General features: G+C 39.7%; 1 protein-coding gene across 3 annotated transcripts in view; it reads left to right on the top strand.

Annotated features, from left to right (window-relative positions):
- Positions 1-20,093, top strand: part of MAGI2 (membrane associated guanylate kinase, WW and PDZ domain containing 2) — a 575,799-nt gene that overhangs the window by 502,915 nt on the left and 52,791 nt on the right. For 2 of the 3 annotated variants that reach the window (XM_085298783.1, XM_085298773.1), the window contains 4 exons: positions 1,651-1,742; positions 7,188-7,380; positions 8,367-8,453; positions 10,463-10,711. In XM_085298783.1, coding sequence (XP_085154909.1) covers positions 1,651-1,742; positions 7,188-7,380; positions 8,367-8,453; positions 10,463-10,711 — 621 coding nt within the window. The remainder of the gene's footprint in view (positions 1-1,650; positions 1,743-7,187; positions 7,381-8,366; positions 8,454-10,462; positions 10,712-20,093) is intronic. The other variant, XM_085298788.1, reaches the window with a different exon arrangement.

The following is a 20,093-nucleotide window of genomic DNA, read 5'->3' as shown; positions in this document are numbered from 1 at the left end:
GCTCTTAAGAGCTGTTTTGTTGTCTAAACATATGACAGGCAAGTTAGTAGGGAAAGGTAATACTTTTATGTTACAAACAGATATCTGAGGCAGGTTCAGTTGAACTCTAATATCAATATATATTTCTGAAACAGTGTGTGGGCCCCCATAATATGCTGTCTTGGCAGTTTAGAGAAAAAATTTATGGCAGAGTGATAGGACAGAGCTGCTGTGGGTAGTTCTGTGTTGCTTTCTTTGAAGATCTGTCTAGGGCTGAATCAGTGGTTCAGATATGAGTGGAAAGGGATCACCGTCTAGCTCAGCTCCACCGAGCAGCATCCAAAGGCTGCACCCTCCTCTCCATTAGCATTGCCCAGCACGCTGCACATGTCATCTTAAAAAGTGAGAAAGAGACAGCAATCACCCAGTCTCATCAGCCAAGAGGGATCCTCCAAACTCCCTAGTTTGTGAGGCATCTGCTGACTGCTCTGGTGGTGGTGGGGGTGTAAATGAGAGCTGCTGATGTGCCRTATTTCAGCCATCTGTAGTCCCTACCCTCCTAGGGAAACAAGGCACAGTTGGAGACATCATGAACAGTTTGCTGAAATAAACCTATCCATTCCTTTCTGTCCTTCGGGGCTGACAAAATGCTGGCACTGGCCAAAAGCACTATCACAATTTATAGATCAGAATGCAATTTGTACAAAAGATCATTCTGGTTAATAACTGTCGTGCTTTAGGTGATGAGCCCAAAGTGTCTCTAAGCATCCTGACAGAAAGATAGCTAAAAGAGACAATGTCTCAGTCTTTAACTACTCACTGTTTCACTTTTTACTCTTTGGAGTTTTATTTTAAATCTCTCGTTTGTATTTTGAGGGCACCTAGACTGAAAACAATGGACTTTTTCAAATGAAGCTAAAGACACTTTCACAAGAAGTTCATTTTTAAAAAGCACTACATTCCTGAACTGATACAATCCAGGGCAGAATATGTGTTTACAGGCAAGTGATGCAGGCATATGGAAGCACATTTTAATGATTCATAAAGCTACTGAGACTTTAATTGAGTAGCATTAAGGAATTCAAGTCAATTATGTTAGCTTTCAATTTAAACCCTAAGACTCAGAGGTTTATAATGCTAGCTTTCATCAAAACTCTTTATTGAGGGTATTACCTGACAGTGGAGTACTGAAAAGCTGCATTACGTAAAAGACATACTGTTTTATACTTGCCTATGGAACTAAAACGTTCTGTGATGATTATTCATCTTTTCTAAGTTGGACTGATTAATTTTCTATCTTTATCTCCCATTTCAGTTTATTCTCTTAAGTTTTAATGGACAGCAAGGAAAATACAAATTAAATGCCAGAGATGGCTGAACAGCAAAATATTATGCAGTCAGCCTTGGGAGGAAGGCATCGTCATAACCTCTATTTTGGACAGAATTTTCCAGTGCTATTCTCCTGTGAATGTGTTCTAGTTTTCCAAGATACCTACATTTTCAAGTGTCTTCTCTTTGTCCGTGTGCAACGCATTGTATTCCATTTGTTCCCACCGGCTCTAAACAGATTGCCATTAGTCATCCGCCATGAACAACTGGGGAGGGAAGACGGTGTAAATTCTCCAGACCAAATAATAATGCATTGCTCACTGGGATTTCCCTTTAAACCAGGTCCTGATTACAAGGAGCTGGATGTTCACCTTCGGAGGATGGAGTCTGGTTTTGGCTTCCGAATCCTGGGAGGAGATGAACCTGGACAGCCTGTGAGTTGCTTCTTCCTAACTTTCTGTTTTATAATTCTAATATCTTCATGAAAATCACCCCTGTAACTGAAATATCAGACAATACAAACAACATTGATTCATTACAGGTGAAATAAAATATAAAATAATATCTATATAGGTTTTTTAAAGAACCATGTATGTATTTTAGTAAAACAGTGATATRTATAAACACTATAATATAAAGGTGTTAGAGAGTATGTCTTTGGGAGGGCAGACAGAGTTACTTACTCAGAATGACTTTCACAAGGTAGCTGGGGCTTGTCACTGGGGACTAATCCCAAATCTGTACTTATAACACTACGATATCACAACCTTAAATGTAGTCTATGCATCCTCTGTTACCACAGTGAAACATTCTGGGTAAAATGTGTAACTGGTTGATGGATTCACGTAGTCTGCATTCAGATTCATATAGAAAAATATCACTGTCATTCAAGCTTTGACACTTATCAGCACAGCAGTATCTGAGAAACAAGACATTTCTCTCTCTTAAAATCGTCAACATCTATTGAACTACTGATAAATAATAATAGCTTATTGATGTCTCCTTTGAAAGGAAACAAATGCACTGCATTGTACAAACGTACTTCAAATGCCAATTGAAACAAAGACCACATTTTAGAATAAATATTTTGGAATGGATTTTCAAAGCTGAACAAGGTGTAGCTCTRCATAAGGACTTCACTATCAAAACAACGCTGTTTCATCATCTAAACCTGCACTGTGCTCGAAATCCCTCTGGCATCTGACTTTCTGCCATGGAACATGTCCCAGCACCCATAAAACCTGGTGCCACTGATCTGCCATCCTCGCGTTCCCCAGCTAAACATTTTTCCTGTCTTCTCTCGAAGGCCCTGTCAATTCGCATTCTCAGGGCTCAACTCCTGGAGGAAGCCAAGAAGGAAATCTATTAGGATTTAGAATAAACATCCCATTTTATCTTGCAAATGGGAGCTAGTGGAAGATTCTGAAATCTCCCTCTACCTACTTCAGATAGTAGTGTCTACTGGCATTTCCCACCTGCCACGAGGTGTCCCTGGTTACCAGGCTGCTAAATATTCTGGGGAAGAATCTCTCTTGGTCTCTCCTTTAGTACATTTTCCATTACAAATGGATGATTAAGTAGCCACTAGGATTGAGTGTCTGACTGGCTCTGCAGTTTTGAGGTTTAGGGCATTCTCATGGGAAAAAGTGCAGCTCAAATACCTCATCCATTAGCTGATTATTTGTATAAAATGAAATGGTTTCAACCTAAAGGAGTAACATAAAACTGCTTTAGAATATCCAGTACTCTGAATGGTTAGGAATAGTTGCCTGAGTTGTGGGAGATCTAAATTTATGTCTCTGCTCAAAAATCGGGTAGGAATTTGGAAATGAATCTTTTGCTTCCCAGATATAGGCTTTATGCATCATTGCAGAGGAAGCAGTTCTTTCTAGTTTCTTTTCAATAAAGGACGGTTCTTTCTAGTTTCTTTTCAGTAAAGAACTGATGTGGCTTAGCTGTCTAAAGCCAAACAGTCATGGCTGGATACCAATTGCACAGCTGTGCACCCCCACCAGGCCATAGGTTAGCACCTTACTATTTTTGAAGGGCATGACTGAAAATGCTTCTTTATGTGAACCATCTTCTAAGGTGCTTCTGTGTCCTACTGAACAATTGCTCCCAGTCTGCACTTAGCTTCAAGGCTGCTGCCTTTATGTCAGGGTTCATGTACACAAAAGCATTTTTCCCCCTCATATATCAGTGTAAGAGGCTTCATGTCTCCCAGTCCCTGGGAATGAATGAGAACATAGATTGAGGCTGAGGGTTCTACATGACAAAAAGGTGCCTTAAAGCTAGATGTTGCAGTGGTGGACTTTTCAGATCGCTCTTTTCTACTACTTGTTTTCACAGCCCAGGTTCATCATTAAGAAAGACAGATGAACTCTACTTTTTTTTTTTTTTTTTTTTTTTTTTTTTTTTTTTTTTTTGAGTTTCCATCTAGTCTGTATTCAAAATACAAAGCTTTTAAATTCTGTTTTCTCTCCTTCACTGCCTCCTTGCTCCCCCATGGACAGCCCACCTGCAGCTTCCTATTCCTCTCACATCCAGAAAAGGAGAGGCAGTTTTTGCCTGTCCTCCGAACCCCTATGTGTCCCATGAAACAAGAACTAAGACACTTTGAAATGGTTTTTTCAACTCTCCTGCTGTGCAGTCAGGTAACACAGAATGAAGGAACCTTTCATTGCCTTTTGTCTTTGTGGCTTTGTTTCTAAAAAGGGGTATGGATTCTTCAGCATAAGGCAATAAATTTCTCAAAGAAGTAGGATCTGCATGAAGTTTTTCAAAATGATGATATTGGCACTGTAGAGGGACTATAGCATGGTTTGCTTCTACTTATGCAATCTAGCTGGGACCTTTGAAGGAGTAAGTGCAGGTGGAGTACTCCACATTGCTTATTTGTAAGCGGAAAGATGCTTTCCAAAGGGAAGTTACATTTATCACAATGTTTCAAGGATCAAGATTGTGGGAGCACTAGTTCCAATCACTTCTCAAATCTCATAAGATCATACCAGCATATATATTTATCATATCTGACAGTAACTGGAGGGGATTAAAACAGTCTGGCTGTATTACAGCCAATTATAACAGAAACATGCTCCTGACACACTCAGCACCAGCACTGAGAGGTTATAACCAGTGCATAACCTGGCACCTTACTGAAGATGATAATCACTGTCCCGAAAGGGGAAAGTATTTTAGGTACATTCATACAGCTCAAACTGAAAATCACAGGAACRTGTACATAATTAGACTAAGAGTTTCTCCTCTTCCAAACAGGTTGGCTGTGATTCATCTAATTTAAAATAAAATGCCTGCTAGATATATGTATCTTGATACCGCTAGTGATTAGTGCTAAGACAYAGAGGTTTCTAAGATGTTATGTAGCTATCCAAAGAGCAAAACGTTAGGACAGTGCAAGCCACACCTTAAGAGTTCCCATTTTTCTCAGTGATTAGACAAAGAGTTGTGATGATTATCTTAAATTTAAACATCACAGGCACTTAAAATTAGGTGAGATGAATTGCACCTTTTATGTCTATTTCTTAATTTTACTGTCTGTAAAGTTACTGTGTTCTATCCAGAGAAACTGAATCACAAAGTTAAATAATTAGCAAGAATCACAAAGAGATTCAATATCAAAAAACAGATTAACATGTATGAATTAATAGACCTAGGTTTCAATTTCAGATTATACAATCTTCCTAATCCCAACACTTCTCATATTTAAATTTGTTTGGTAGGTGAAACTTACCTTTCTCTGTGCAACACACTCTTTACTGCAGAAATATTGTCACCCTCATTTCCCACACATTCAAAGCAATCTCATACAAGTCTGGAACTGTATCACAGAAATAATATAGTCCTGACAAATATTTTTTCCATTTCAATCTTGCTTGTAGAAATAATAACAATTATGGAAACCTTTTATCAATGACATGGAAGCAGATAGCAGATAAGAAACAAGTTCAGATATAGAAAATGAAAAGAAGGAAAAATTAAGTTATTCTTGCTATTCAGTATTGCCCTAAAATATACCCAACAACAGATACAATGGCCATCATCTTGGCAAACACACGTATCTACGGAGTTTAAAGTAGGAACCTACTGCTTATGTTCAGGAGGCACCTCCATCATTGTGGTCAGTTACAAAGTCACGTTCTACTCTGGGTATAGACAAGCAAAAGATCAGATATGATTATACAGATCAGTCAAAACTAAGAGGAGTTTTGGGACTTTGCAGGAAGTACTGATGACCTACCATGCTATGAGCTGCATTTGTGGTTCTCCAAAGATTAAAGATGAACAAATTATTCAAATATTTTGTCAGCCTATAATCAATTACCAAGAAACTACAAAAAATAAAAACCAGGAGCAAGTTACTCCCTACGAATGTTCCAAATTACAGTGAGTTAATATCCATTTCCTTACAGGATAACTAACAAAAATTCTTACTCATTTGAGATTCACAGATCCAAAGGTTCTGAGGTTCTGTGAATACTTTGTGGAGCTCTATCTAAGTGTAGCTTTGGATAGCTTTTGTTGCCTAGTAAAAGAGCCTAAATGTGTATTTCATAGCTGGATTTTGCACAAAGCATTTTTAAAGCTTTGATGTATATTCTTTCAATTTTGAAGAACAGAATGGATAACCTAAAAGAATATCTCCAGGAACTCAGCCTGGTGCTGCTTAACAGGAATCTAAGAACACTGGGAAGAAGGAAATGGCTGTACTTTGTTTTCTTTTTCTTACATTTTAAGCAAAAGTGAGCCAAAGAGGACTGGGGAAAACTCTCAAGGCTCCACTTGGGAGTTTCATTTAAACCCTCTGCTAGGGTACTTCCAACTTGGCAGCCAAAGCGTTGAGAAAAAACAAGATCACCTGCATGACTGCCACATTTAGCCTTTGCAGTTCACTATGAAGAGCAATACTTGATGGCTTTTATCTTTTGTTATTTAAAGCAGATTGTCACACAGCATGCCATATCCATCATTCTGTGTTCACTCCAACACTGAAAAAAGGAAAAGAAAATTGGGAACACACTTTGTGAATACTCAGAGATTGCTAGTTTTGTTTGAATCAATCTCGATTGTTCTATCACCAGTCTACGGGGAAAATATGTATGTCTTCATCTAATAAATTATGTGCATAGAAATTTATGTGCATAGAAAGTGGAGAAAGTCATTAAAAGGTTTAGAACATATTTTTTTAATGGTTTATACATTCTCTACAAACTACATTTAAATATTGATTTGGGAATACAACATCTGCCCAGAGTAAGTTGACACTTTTCCTCTTTTTCTATTTTGCTGATCAACGACTACCTGAGCATTTATTCGTTATAAGTAGCAGTATCTGATATTGCATTTTTCTTTCCCCTCTAGAGGATCTTGAAGCAAACCCTGTGGGTGGGACCACTTCTACTACACACCTTAGATTTGTTCCTCCAGCTACATACATCACACAGCAATTAGGAAAAAAGCAATATGTAGATTCATTAATTTAAGGTCAAAGGAGCCTTAAATGCTTTTTAGCTATTTGTCTCTGCATAATGTCATCTAGAGAAATTCACTGTTGCTTAAGCGTCTTGATTTAAAGATTTCAAGAATAGATAATCCTTAGAACAGGATTCTCAGGTGTATCGCTCCTGCCAGGTGAGAAACATCTTACCTTCTTACCAAAGGTAAGAGCACATCTTCAGTCTCAYCGACAGACCAGGAGCACATCTTTCAAGCACACACAGATCTTTTCACCTGTACTGAACCACTACCAATTTCAACAGAAAGGGGGAATCACTGCAACATCCGTGGGACAAAATGGGAGGCTGTGTCTGTATGTGCACTCAGTGTGTATGTGATGGGGCTTTTGCTTCTTTTCTACCCAGATTCTGATTGGAGCAGTGATTGCAATGGGCTCAGCAGACAGAGACGGTCGTCTCCATCCTGGTGATGAACTGGTCTACGTAGATGGGATTCCAGTGGCTGGCAAAACCCACCGATATGTGATTGATCTTATGCATAACGCTGCCCGAAATGGGCAAGTGAATCTTACTGTGAGGAGAAAAGTGCTGTCAACGGGTGAGTTAAGAGGACTGGGAAAGGTGAAAAGAATAGTAGAAATCAGTGCTCTCAGCACAAATAATAAGTGCTGTTTTTTTTTTTTAATGAAAATTTAAAGTGAGTATTTGTGTTATTTGAAGAATGAATAATTGTAAATATTTGTCCCTCCTTTCTGTGACAAAATTACTACAGCTGAGTGTTGTTCCCTTCAGAAGTGGGAATAACATTGGCAACCCCAGTGTGGTGATCATGAGTGCTCTGGATTTGTTCCATGCTGTCTTGGTCTGTGCTGTCTCCTCTTGTGTAACCTTTTGGGACAAAATGTTCACCTCGGTTAAAGCTGACAGTGTGAATAAGCAATCAGAGAAAGGCTGAAAGACTGTTAACGGTCTGAGGCAAAGACTCATTTCACACTTGTGTATGTTTAAAGCCCATTTCTGGTCTCACTGATGTCACTTGGAGTTTTTCCCACTGACTTCAACACAAGCTGGCTAAAAACTTCCTGTACTCCATAAACTGCTACCAGAAATGGGGCAGGTTCCTCCCTTCAAGCAGACATATTCAGAAAATAAATTTAAAACAATATGAAGAATCCGAAGCAACTAAAACATTTGGACTAGCTCAGTGTCAATTATTGAAAAAGACTGGAACCTTGGAAAATATCTGGCAGCATCTATTAAAGCTTTAATCAGGGAATCTGCTCCTGTTCCATTAAAATCCTTGCTTATTTGAGGAAAGTTTATTTAATTACTTATAAAATAAGGCACGTGTGGTCGGCACACGTCACTGAGGGATCAGAAGTGAGCAAAAGCACATGTCAGCCTGTCCTGTCTTCCTCCTKCCTACGCCCTAGCTCCCGCTGTCCTTCCCAGACCCGCTCCCCTTCGCTCCCGTGCCGAAAAGCCGCTCTCCCRCCCCCCTTCTCGTTCGTGGTCCCCCCTCGCGCCGCGGCGCGCGCCAGCCRCGCTCTCTCGGGACTGACTTTCTTCTGTTACCGACTCCAGAGTCCTCCAGCCAGAAAGCTCCCCTTCCACCCGGCGCGACGCCCCCTCGCAGCTCCCCCAGCGCTAGGAAAATGGCCAATAACCAAGGTAATACGCCGAGCGCTTGGGGTTGGCGCCTTGCCGGGGCCAGCCGGCCGCAGAGGCTGCGGTCAGCAGGCAGCATTAATAACGGTGAGGGTTAGCGCAGAAAGGACAGCAGCCRTCACTGCTCGCTAGCCATTAAATAAGACGGTCTTATTGCACGCTCCTTCTCCTGGCACCGAGGGTGAAGCAAGCTCATAAAGCACCTGCGGTGTTCTGGGGCCTTAGGAGTATCACACGAGGGGAGTACAAGGTGTAACTCATTAGTGTTTGATCATTTCTGGAGCTGAACAGGATTCCAGTTTGGTGTGATACAACACACGCTCTGTGGAAAAATTTAAAAATGACTGATGTGGGATGTAACTGAAAAATACAATGCTAACATACCAGATTTARTGTGAATTTCTCACTAACATGAATGTACACAACAAGGGCACTGGTGCTTTCCTTAYCTCCCTGATGAATATCTTGCCCAGCCCTAGCTGGCGCAGCATTTTGCACGGATACATTCCCAGATCTGGAGCAGGTAATCACCCTTCTCAAGCTCTGGGAAACAATTTGATTAGGCGAGAGAGTATTCTGAAAAACAGGAATTGAAATGCCATTTCTTCCCAGGCAGAAGCAAAATGTAATTTTTCTGATGCATATCTGTTGTACAGTCGACAATCAAATGGCATTTAAACTCTTCCTCCTTTATCTTTCTTTTCCTSTACTTAATGGCATTCAGTTCGCTCATTTATGGCCAAGCCAGCTCTTGGTCATTCAGCAGGGTGAGATAATTTCCTTTCTGTTGCAGCCATCCTGACAAAAGCAGTATTCTGTTTTCTGAAACATGACAGCCAGAAAATGAGATCTCTCTTGTCACCGACTATGSCATTTAGTTGCAGATTTGGTTCAATAACTCTTAGAGATTTTCAATTCTAATGTAGCAGTCTAATAACTGTTTGTTTTTCTTCCTCCTTATTCTCTCTAATCACTTTATTTCGTAGTTGCACAAGGACTGCTGAAGGACACACCTGACTGAGAAAACAGCAGCCTGTCCTTGGATGATGTTTATTTTGTTAATATGTACACACTCAAGGTCTAACTTGTAAGCTCTCTTCCTAGGCTGTGTGTGTGTACGTGTAAGCTCTTCACGTGTTCCATAGGATGACTCTGCCACTCTCACCCCTGCCAACAGAAAATATATTTCTCATATTTATCTGAAAATTGAGTATTTCAAATTTCAATCAATAAGTAATGATTTGTGTAAGCAGCTTAGATCTTCAAGGAATAAAAATCTTTTTTCCATCTGAAGGTGTAACTTTGCTGTTTCTGTTTACCACAATACCTGTATTAAAAAATTGTTTAATCCTACAAGATTTAACTTGTTCCACGTTCTTGGTACTATAAAGCAATAGTGAAGTATGGACTCCATTTCCACTTCTCCCCTTTTCCACTCATGTACGCAGGAGCATCTTCTCAGTCTTTAAATGAACACTACTTCTGTGACTACACCCACAAAAAAACTATTTGTGATTATTTTTCATTGTATAACTGCTCTGTTCCATATGTCTCTTTTGAGCATGCTAATCAACTTGTAAAAAGAGCATTATGCAGCTAATCCTAATTACACTATTTTAGCTGCCTGCTTAAATTCTTTCAATCCAAACACAAATTTGTATTGGATTAGATGTCGCATTTTCCCCCAGATGACAGATCAGCTAGTAGACAAGGGAATAGTGCTTGCTAACATTTTAGGAATCCAGATATACACTGTTTCTTACAACAGTTTCCTTTCCTCTCTTTTAGACAGCTTAGCAGTGAGTATTCATGCTTGTTTTATTTGATTGCCCTTGAATGCTTTGCATAATCATGTAGATTCCTGTCTCTCTGCATCTGTTGTGGTTCCTAGTTTAATATTTACAGTAGTCTGGGCTATAAACAGTCAACTGTATTCGTGTTGCATTAGCAAATGTACTGTAAATCACAGAGCCACTGAGCGGAATGTAATACTGGTATGATTTATATTTCAGGAGAACCGTGCCCAGAGAATGGCAGAAGCCCAGGCTCAGTATCTACACACCACAGTTCTCCAAGAAGTGACTATGCTACTTACGCTAACAGTAATCATGCTGTCTCTAGTAGCAATGCTACACCCCCGGAGGGCTTTACTTCTCACAGCTTACAAACCAGTGATGTTGTGATCCACCGCAAGGAGAATGAAGGTTTTGGCTTTGTTATCATCAGCTCTTTGAACAGGCCGGAATCTGGGTCCACAATAAGTAAGTAGATCACATTTTTCAGCTTTTATTTTTCTCATTTTACTCCAAGTGAAAGAAAATAAACTAAAATCTGACACCTGCTTGTTAATCCCTGCATGACCACACAGATTAAATCTGAAGGGACTTCCCAAGTCCCTTCCAGGGGCATTGGTTTTCTGTTGTGTCTTGGACAAAAACAAAGGTTATTCTGGCCTCTGAGGCACTGTGTTTTAAACACTCATTTCACTGTCAGACTACAGTAACATTCATCCACAAAGTAGATTTTCTCTGCTTCTGTATCCCAAAGAGACACTGCAGGTAACTGCTAGAGTTGTGTGAACAAATGATTCATACCACCTCTATTGAATTATACTTTTTTATTAAGACAAAATTCAGAAACTTGACATAAAAGCTGAGATCAAAGCATACCTGGTGATTAGAACTGTCCACTTAGGACACTGAGGCAACAACTAGAAAGTCAGTGGGAAAGAGGTTCAGGGATGCTGATTTTTTAACTGACTGAACTATAGATAGTATGCAAGTTTACAGAATCACAGAATAGTTGGAGGTAGAAGAGATTGGAGACCACCTGGTCCAAACCCCTGCTCAAGCAGGACGAGCTAGCTTGAATTACCCAGGACCATCTCCAGTAGCTCCATGTCTCTCTGGTACTGGGGAGCCCAGGACTGGACTCAGCACTCCAAACAAGACCTCACCAGGGCTGAGTAGAGGGGAAGGATCACTGCCCTCGACCTGCTGGCAATGCTCTGCCTAATGCTGCCCCAGATACCTTTGGCCTTTTTTCCCACAAGGATTTATTGGTAGCTCATGTTCAACTTGTCCATCAAGACCCTGAGGCTCTTCTCCACAGTTTTCCAGCAGGTCAGCCCCCAGTCAGTACTGGTACATAGGGTTATTCCTCCCCAGGTGCAGGCTCTGTACTTTCTTTTGCTGGACTCCATGAGATTGCTCTCTGCTCATCTATCCAGCTTGCCAAGGTCCCTCTGAATGGTAGCACAGCTCTCTGGTGTATCAACCATTCCTCCTAGCTTTGTATCATCTGCAAACTTGCTGAGGGTGTATTCAGTTCTAAATTACTACTGAATATAGGGAGGTGGCAAAAATAGACCTTAAGGATTACCGCACACTTGTCTGGAAAACTAATGTTAGCTGGGGCTCAGCTCTGTTGCTTTATACAGGCAATTAGTGCTATCTGAGATGTCTTACATATGTGAGACATCTAAAGGGAGGTCTGACAAATATGAAAGAGGACCTGCAGGAGATGCRCACCCTTTGTAGCAGGCAGATACAGGCACAAGGGCACACTTGGTAATTTAAATGGCACTAGACACCTACGTTTACCCAAATGAACTGAGCCCCTTGGAAGGGGAAACGTTAAAGGCTTTGTTCTGAGAGATATCCACACCTCCCACCAAATCCGTCTGAAACTGTGAACACTAGCTGCTTCTGAAAAATCAAGACAAGGAAGAAAATTTGACATTTTGCAAGCCTAATTACAGCCTAATGCAGTCTTTTTCCCTGCATTCAAAAGGTATTTACAAGAAACTGTTATTTTGCCCCAAACTGGTTCTTGAGGAAACAGAAAAACAATTTCAGCTTTTAGGGCCAGACTTCATAGTTCTAAATTCATAAGAGAAAAATGATTAGGAGAGTATGGGAAAAGCTATATCTCACAATAACAAACGATCTCAGAAAACAGCTTCACAATATTTCATGAACATGCAGTTATTAGAAGTGTTCCTTTTCATATTACCTCAGCTGAATTTTAAAATACCATATGATTGCCAGAAAAAAATATTGTAACAAAACCATGGATAATTAGGCACTTGGGACTCTGAGTTTTCACTTTATTGAATATAATAGCCAACTTGAAGTTCTTTGCAGAAGATCAGATAGAAAAAAATATCCCACAGAGGGCACTGAGATACATACATATTCATCAGTTAAGCTGGTCATGAATTTTTCAAGAAAATTATTTCACAGATAGGATTTTGGATTGGGGGAGAAGGAAAGGGGAGATGGATAAAAAGAGAAAACACCAAGAAAACAAAAATTATGTGGCCAGGTTCAAGATCCTACTTTACCTCCTACTCTCCAACCTATTCCTGTATTGGTGACATCATTCCCTCCCCACCCTTAAGCAAGTACATAGATAACCACTGTTGAGCCTCTGCCGAACATCTCCAACAGTAAATGAAAATGACAGTCTGCTGAGGAAGTAACAAGTGAATTTATTAAAATAATAACTGTATTGAATTTTAGATTTTCCAAAGAGCACTGAGAGAAAAAAAGCATTTCCCTATGATTCTTTGATTAAAATGCATAAACAGGAGTAGAAAGCGTACTAACAACAGGAAAAAGTATCAACTGGACACAGAAGATAATGTCCAAAACATGGTTTAGATCAATATTTAAATATGGATTTGCATAGCACCATGTCAAATGCCTTAGTAGGCACTTGCTTCTTATACCAGTAGTATGTTAACATGAAATGTTGTACTGTGATTCTAGTGCTTCTGGTTTCAGAGCTAGTCCATTTGTTATTAGCTCAATAATCTCTGCTTCACACTGAATCATGATTTGCAGACATAACTAAGATGTATGTAGTTAAATTTTAATGTACAAATTGCAAGGCAAMTACAAAAGAATCAAAATAGGTGAAAAGGGTTGGAAAAAGGTAGCTTGCAATGCCAGAAACTGCTAGGAAAAGTTTAGACAGAGAAATGATCTCACTGGGCACTGCTGTCCTTCAGGGCAAAGTGAAGGATTCCTTGGATTTAAGAAAGTTTGCTCTGTTAACTGCTTTCCCTTCTTTACTGTTGTGTCAAAGTGAGAGACTTGAGGACTTGGAAGTGTAAGTATGATCTTTGCTTTTMGTTAAGAAGGCAATTAATTGTGCCCTGGAAATCTTTTCCTCATTCTTGAGATCACACATRTAAGCCATGTTTTCCAATCAGCGAATTACAGTAGCTCTTGTTTGGTGTAGGAACATGAACCTTGTGCCCCTAGGCCCTTGTGTGCTGCGTTGGTACAAGCACTATTGAGATGGTTGGCACTGACGTGGTTATTCCAGCACCGTTGTGCTGGCCTCAGAACCGCAGGTTCTCAGGTTTCCTGCTTTGGACTTGGCTCAGGGCTCCCAGGGGGGCACAAAAGCTTGCTCCATGGGAGTTTGCCAGGTAAGCAGTAACTAGCTCTGGCTCTGAAGCCACTGGTCCATCCCACTAAGTAAGAGTAGCCCGCAGCACTCCAATTAAGTCTGTTACCCTTTTCCCACCCTCTCTGATGAGGTGTGGGCTCATTCCCACTGCACTGCTCCCACATAGCCAATTAGGAATGCTTCACGTTCCATCTGTCCTGCAAAAGCACCACAAAAGAGTCAGGAGCTCCCAGAATTCAGGATGTCATTCTTATTCCGGTAGGCTTACACTCTTGGCCGTGTTTCCTCTTGACAAGCTTCACAAGGGTTACCTTGTCACTGTTCATTTACAGACTGGCCTTTGCTTTGCAGAAATTTTCAACATACTCTGAGGGCATTTTTTTCACCCTTGATTGCCTGCACAGAATAAGGGCAGATTACGGCCAYAATTAGGGAACAGATTCTTTTTTCACATTTTGTGATAGGTAGCATTGTAGCTGTCATTTTAATAAATCGCTGTTAAGTAGCTTGGAGCCAGCCTTTAGATCTGGACATAATTTTGACTTGCTGGTACTTGCTTAAACATCCAATACTTATGGCATATTTCTTTTCCTATATTCTACAATGACAGAAATTTTCTCTCTCCTATATCAAAKCATTACTTGGAATATTCTTTAACTCAGCACACAGGATTATCTTGTACCAAACTACAGTTCTGATATGGGGCAGATCAGAAGTGGAAAAAAGAGAGACAAGGACTGAATGAAAAGATTTCACAGGGCAAAGCTGGGGCACAGATAAGGTCAGCCATGCTTCAAAAATATATCAGTAAAAGAAGATAAAATGTATAAATAAAGAACTGTGTTTGAGTCACATCAAGGAGCAAATCATTTTGCCTAGTGCAGAGCCCAGAGGCTCTTACAGYGGTAAGAGATTAAAAAAAGAAAATTCATCTGGCCAGGCTTCTGACCTGTTCCTAATGAAAGGATTAACTTCCACTGCCCYGAACACAGTTTATTATACTTCCTGCCAGACCCCATCCCAACATAAAAAGGTGCCTTGGCTCTCATTCCTTCACTAGACAGGCCACCTAAATTTGACCTTTCTTCACACTTTCTATTGCTATGCAGGCTACACACAATTTATCAAAACTTTGACAACTCCTGTGGTATTTCTTCAAAGTACTCAGTGACACTCACCCAGRTGAATGCTTAGAAATTACAAATACTATCTTATACATTTTGGTTTGGGGTGAAAGAGCCAGACTGCCTAACCTAGGGGGTCTCTGGAGGCCTTCTCTGGCAACCACATCGTTCCCCAGAAGGGGAGTTCAGTGGCTACACTGAACAAACTACAACCTATGCCTTAAGTCCAGTCTTGAGGAAAACATTCATGCTTCTCCAAGTAAAAAGGCACAGTGCATGTGGCTCTGCAAGGAAGGGTTGTTCACAAGACATCTCCTCTGACTCCTTGATGTCTTGCCACAAGAAAAATGCGCAGGCTATGGAAATGCAGCTGTCCRTGGTGGCACTGTGTGACATGATGGTATGGAGTGTCACATTAGAGCTACCAAAAGCAAAAATGCATTAGTTAAGCTACCAAGTACATCATTACCTTTTGGATAATACTCAGTAGCATACCTCCTTTGTGGTAAGAGTYTGTTCTTATGGGTTTTTTTAAGATGTCAAGTTAAGTTCCCAATCTGCATCCCGTGGAAAAGCACTTGCAGTCAGCTGGAAATGGCCAAAAGGAAATTCCGCTGTGAACTTGTCCAAGTGTGTTATGGAATACGTTTTCCCTACCTACTTCATATCTCCCTCTTGTTTTTCCTTTGTGTGTATTTGGCATGCAGGTTCTTCAGAAGAGAACCTGTGATCCTCTGTAGATTTCTAACATCTTAATTTCTTTAGGAAAAAAAGGGCGTAGAAGAAGAAAGTAGAAGAAATCATGTGTTGTAAACAGATCTTGCTAACTGGCAACTTCCACTGAAACTGGAAAGTTGGCAGTATTTCTGTGAGTTTTACTGTAGCAGGTACTGGCAATTAGCACAATTAGAAAATGTAAATAATTTGAAAATACAGAARTAATTTGAAAAAAAGGGGAAGCAAAAGGCTGTGCATATTTGTTATAACCTCTCTCCGGTTTAGTAAAAGAGGAATTGTGGATTTAATTTCCGATRTGTTGCATATGCCAAAGATTGCTGAGTTTTAAAAGCATGATAGAAGGTGCCTAATGAGAGAGGTTTCTCAAAACATGCAGGCTTAACTAAAAACCACAGATCCAAGATAAGCATCTGATGGCTGCAGAAAACCACATTCTAAAATAAGTTACATTCAGCCCCAGAGTTGAACTCCTTGCAGTTTAGAGATGAAGAAYAGCTTATTGATCAGTGGTAAACCTTAAAGTATGATCCGAGACGGTTCTTTGCGCTGCAATTTCACCTGTGCCTCCTACTGGGTAAGGAGGTGCTTGGGGGGAAGGATGGCAAATCTGCAAATCCTAAAGAAAGCAGACATTTGAAATTTAGGATGTCCATCTAGCCCAGCTTGGAGATCTTTTGAAGAGAGTAGTGAAAAACCACCTGCAATGAGATTCTCCTGTGGAACTTGTTTGTGACTTATGGGCAAAGGATCTGGTTTCTTATTTCTGCTTTTACTTGGCTTTGATTTTAACATTTGGGTTGTTCTTCTGCCTCTTCGTCTATAAACAACCCACATTTTCTAAGGCTGTTTACCAGACTATATAATTTGAAGCAAAAATAAATTATTAGTTGTTTTTTAAATCAAAATATGCAACTAATAACAATGAAATAACCTTAAGAGATAAAAGAGATTATTTATATCACTGAAAATGTATTGCTTAAGTTTGCAGGTGAGAATTATTGACCTGAGTATTTGATATTTTTGGAAATTAAATCATAGAGGATCCTAACCAAATTAGTCCCCTCTCTAGCTGACTCCAGCTGTCCAGTGTCTTCAAAGTCACTTGTACCTGGTGGAGCTGCTCATGTGTTTTGAAAGATCAAACTCTGTAGGAATTTTCTCACCACCAACCTGGGAAGGTGATCAGGGTTTTGCTAATATTTCTGCAGGGCCAGGACTCCATTTGATGAAATTGGTACTTGACTTGCTCTGAGTTTTGGCTGCCCATTTCTTCTTTAGATTCCTAAGTTACGTGCACTTGTTTCCATCTGATTTCCATCTACACCTGTGACAAAATGATGCTATATAAGTGAATACTCYCCACAACAGGATGTTTCAATTCATAAGTTCATTAATCATATTACCAGAAGTGATTATTGTCATCTACAAGGATGTAGCAAGGCTACATTTTTTTCCTAATGAGTCCATACCTCATAGGCCACATAAACCAGCCCATAAATTTCATTGAAACATTTTGCCTTGATTTTAAAATTGCCCCTGACAGAAACTATACCATATTCAAGCTTCCTGAATTTCAGATTATTCAGTAGCAATTAAATTACAGATGTTTACATTTAATATATTCTCCCAATTAAAACCTAATATGCTGGAGCCTGCTGGTTGAATGAAAACTCTTGCACCTTTTGAGAATTGAGGACATAATAAATATTCATGTGGTCAGCTGTATAATATTGAAAAGGACAGCTGGCTCAGGAAAGTTCATTTACTTGGTTTACCATCTATATCTTTAACACTGAAAAAAAAATTACAAGAATTTTTCTGCCAGAGGGCTTAACAGTTAGAGTAAGTTTGATGGGTTTTCCCCTTTAACTGATCATTTCTGACATTTAGCTACTATATAGAGAAAAAAATGGAAAAGTAGTTTTTACAAAATATGTTCTCAACATTTATGACCAAAAATGCTGAATAGATATAAAGAAAATGCTGCATGTAAAACAGAAAAATGTTATCTTTTTGTAACATCTTGATAGAATCAGCTATTTCTAGCATTCAGTCTCCTAAGTCAGAAGAAATCATTTTTATTTCCAAAAAAGCAAAAGAAATGAGAGTTAAGTTACTGCTTCTAAGAGTTAGAAGCAGTATTTATATTCAGCAACTACTCTGCTTTGCATACAGCTAACCCAAGTGTATGGACCCTCAGGTACAAACGGTCATAGAATTTACTCTGTCTTTTCTATAGCATGAAGGCATGGAAGAGATGTTAATTTGGAGGAAAAGTGAATGATTTTATCAAATACATACACACACACACACACACACACACACACACACACACACACACACACGAATTTGTAGTTATCAGTATGTTATTCAAAGCAGTCCGTATCCACTTTCTAACTTTCTAAATACATTAATTTCTTTTAAAACCTTTTGCCTCTTAATTTTGGAATTTAACTTGTCTTTTGACTGTTCTGAAGTGAGCTTGGAGCAGATCCTTGCATCCTTAGCTGCCTCCTGGGAAAGCAGCAGCTGCGAGCTGCAGACGCTGGGTCAATTTGTGCTCCTGACACAAATGCTTTAAATAGCTGAGGGAGGTTCAGGGTGAGAGGCTGACGGCACCAAAAATCCTAGAAGCTTTGGTGCTCTCAGGATTCAAATGTCCCTGAAGTCACTCATTTTTTTTTTATAAACTCATGGTAGAAAAATTAAATTCCTTCGTGAGATCAGTTGTTAGGAACTACTTCTGCGACGCTGTTACTCTCCACTAGGATTTTTGGATTTAGGATTACAACTTCTACCCTGAGAGCATTCTTCTTTTTTTAATTTTGAATATCCCTATATATCCCCCCATCAGTATCACACTTTGGATGACTTACAATATTAGAAAAATATAACCTTTATTCATACCTTGATGGACTGTACATTTTATGTACATATAAACTGTCTCAGTAATTTCCTTTATTTTCAGCAGTTCAAAAATCTATAGAAAACATGGTTTACCATAATATTTTTGCTGTATAGTTTCATCCATTGAGTAATCTGAGACAACTAAGAAATATACATATGTCTGGATAGCAACTCGTGATGAATCTTGGAAGAGATGTGAATAGCTTAGTGAAGTTCTTTAAGGGCAGGTAAAATCAGTTACCACCCATCGGGTGATCTGACTTCTAAAAGGTTAGGTTAACAATTGCTCTGCTTAGATAAAAATAAAACATTGAAGACAGGAGCTAAGAGAAAAATGCCGTGTTAGCAAAGCCCTAATGAAATGCCAGACATGGAAAGCATCATCCTGAGAAGCAGAGGTGGTGTTGGGTGAGACCGCGGAGCTGGCAGCCAAGGCTCTGCAGCCACCCCRGCCTTCCCCAGGCATGTCCTCAGCTTGCAGCGATCAGAAGTGTCTGATTTAATCAGCAGTGGACCTAGCTACTGGGAACATGTCTAATCCCTTCTTGAATCCATTCTTCTGTGTAGTAATTGCCATTGTGCTTTGCATGGAAAAAAATATTACTTTGCTGTGTAGTAATGCCATTGGTTCCTCCCTTTCAGAGGTGGTGAACAGKTGTGTCCCGCTTATCTTCTTCATTGCACTTGTGATTTTATCACTGTGTTTTTCCATTGTCTTTTTCCCAGCTGCAGATACCTAGTTCATGTAGCATGCTTTTCTACAGAAGTGATTTTTCTGCTTTTGATTATCAGGCTGCTCTTCTGTGAAACTTCACTAATTCAACACTGTGCTTTTTGAGACAGGGATGCTGGAACTACCAGCAATATTCAGATTGCAGGTGCACAGTAATAGGCTAACAATAGTTGTTGCTGCTCTTTTCCAAACTCTKAAAATTCCATTTACCATTTTACTTTGGTTAGTTTTTAGAGAACTAGCTACATTTTTTATAAGTTCCCTTTCCTGAGCTATAACCATTAATTTAGGGCCCATCTCTGCTTCAGCTTAGCTGGGGTTATTTTTTCCCCATGTGTGTCATTTTGCATTATTTTACATGAGATTTTTGTCTGCCTCTTCACTCAGCCTACTCAGCACTGCCAATTTCACAGCTCTTCCACACCAGTTTTAGATGTGACCGTTCTGAACAATAAAATTTTTCGATTACAAAAATTCACAGTTCATTTCTACCTTTTGTTCCTTAGCTTTTACCTAATTAATCCCATGTGAGAACTACTTATCCCTTCCCATTAAATATTTCACCTCCAAAGGCTCTCAAAAGTTAAAAGTTTTCAAAAATACCAGCAATCCTATTTCCATGAACAACCTGCACATCACATAAGCTGCAGCCCTGCCACATCCCTGCATCCCACTGCAGTTGACTCATGCCTGAAAGTAAGTCCCACAAACCTCCCCTTC

Source organism: Rhea americana, unplaced genomic scaffold, assembly GCF_003343005.1.
Source record: "Rhea americana isolate MKP2758 unplaced genomic scaffold, rheAme1 scaffold_1, whole genome shotgun sequence".
Taxonomy (NCBI): Eukaryota; Metazoa; Chordata; class Aves; order Rheiformes; family Rheidae; genus Rhea; species Rhea americana.
The sequence above is the reverse complement of the archived record's forward strand: the minus strand, read 5'-3'. Positions and strand labels throughout refer to the sequence as shown.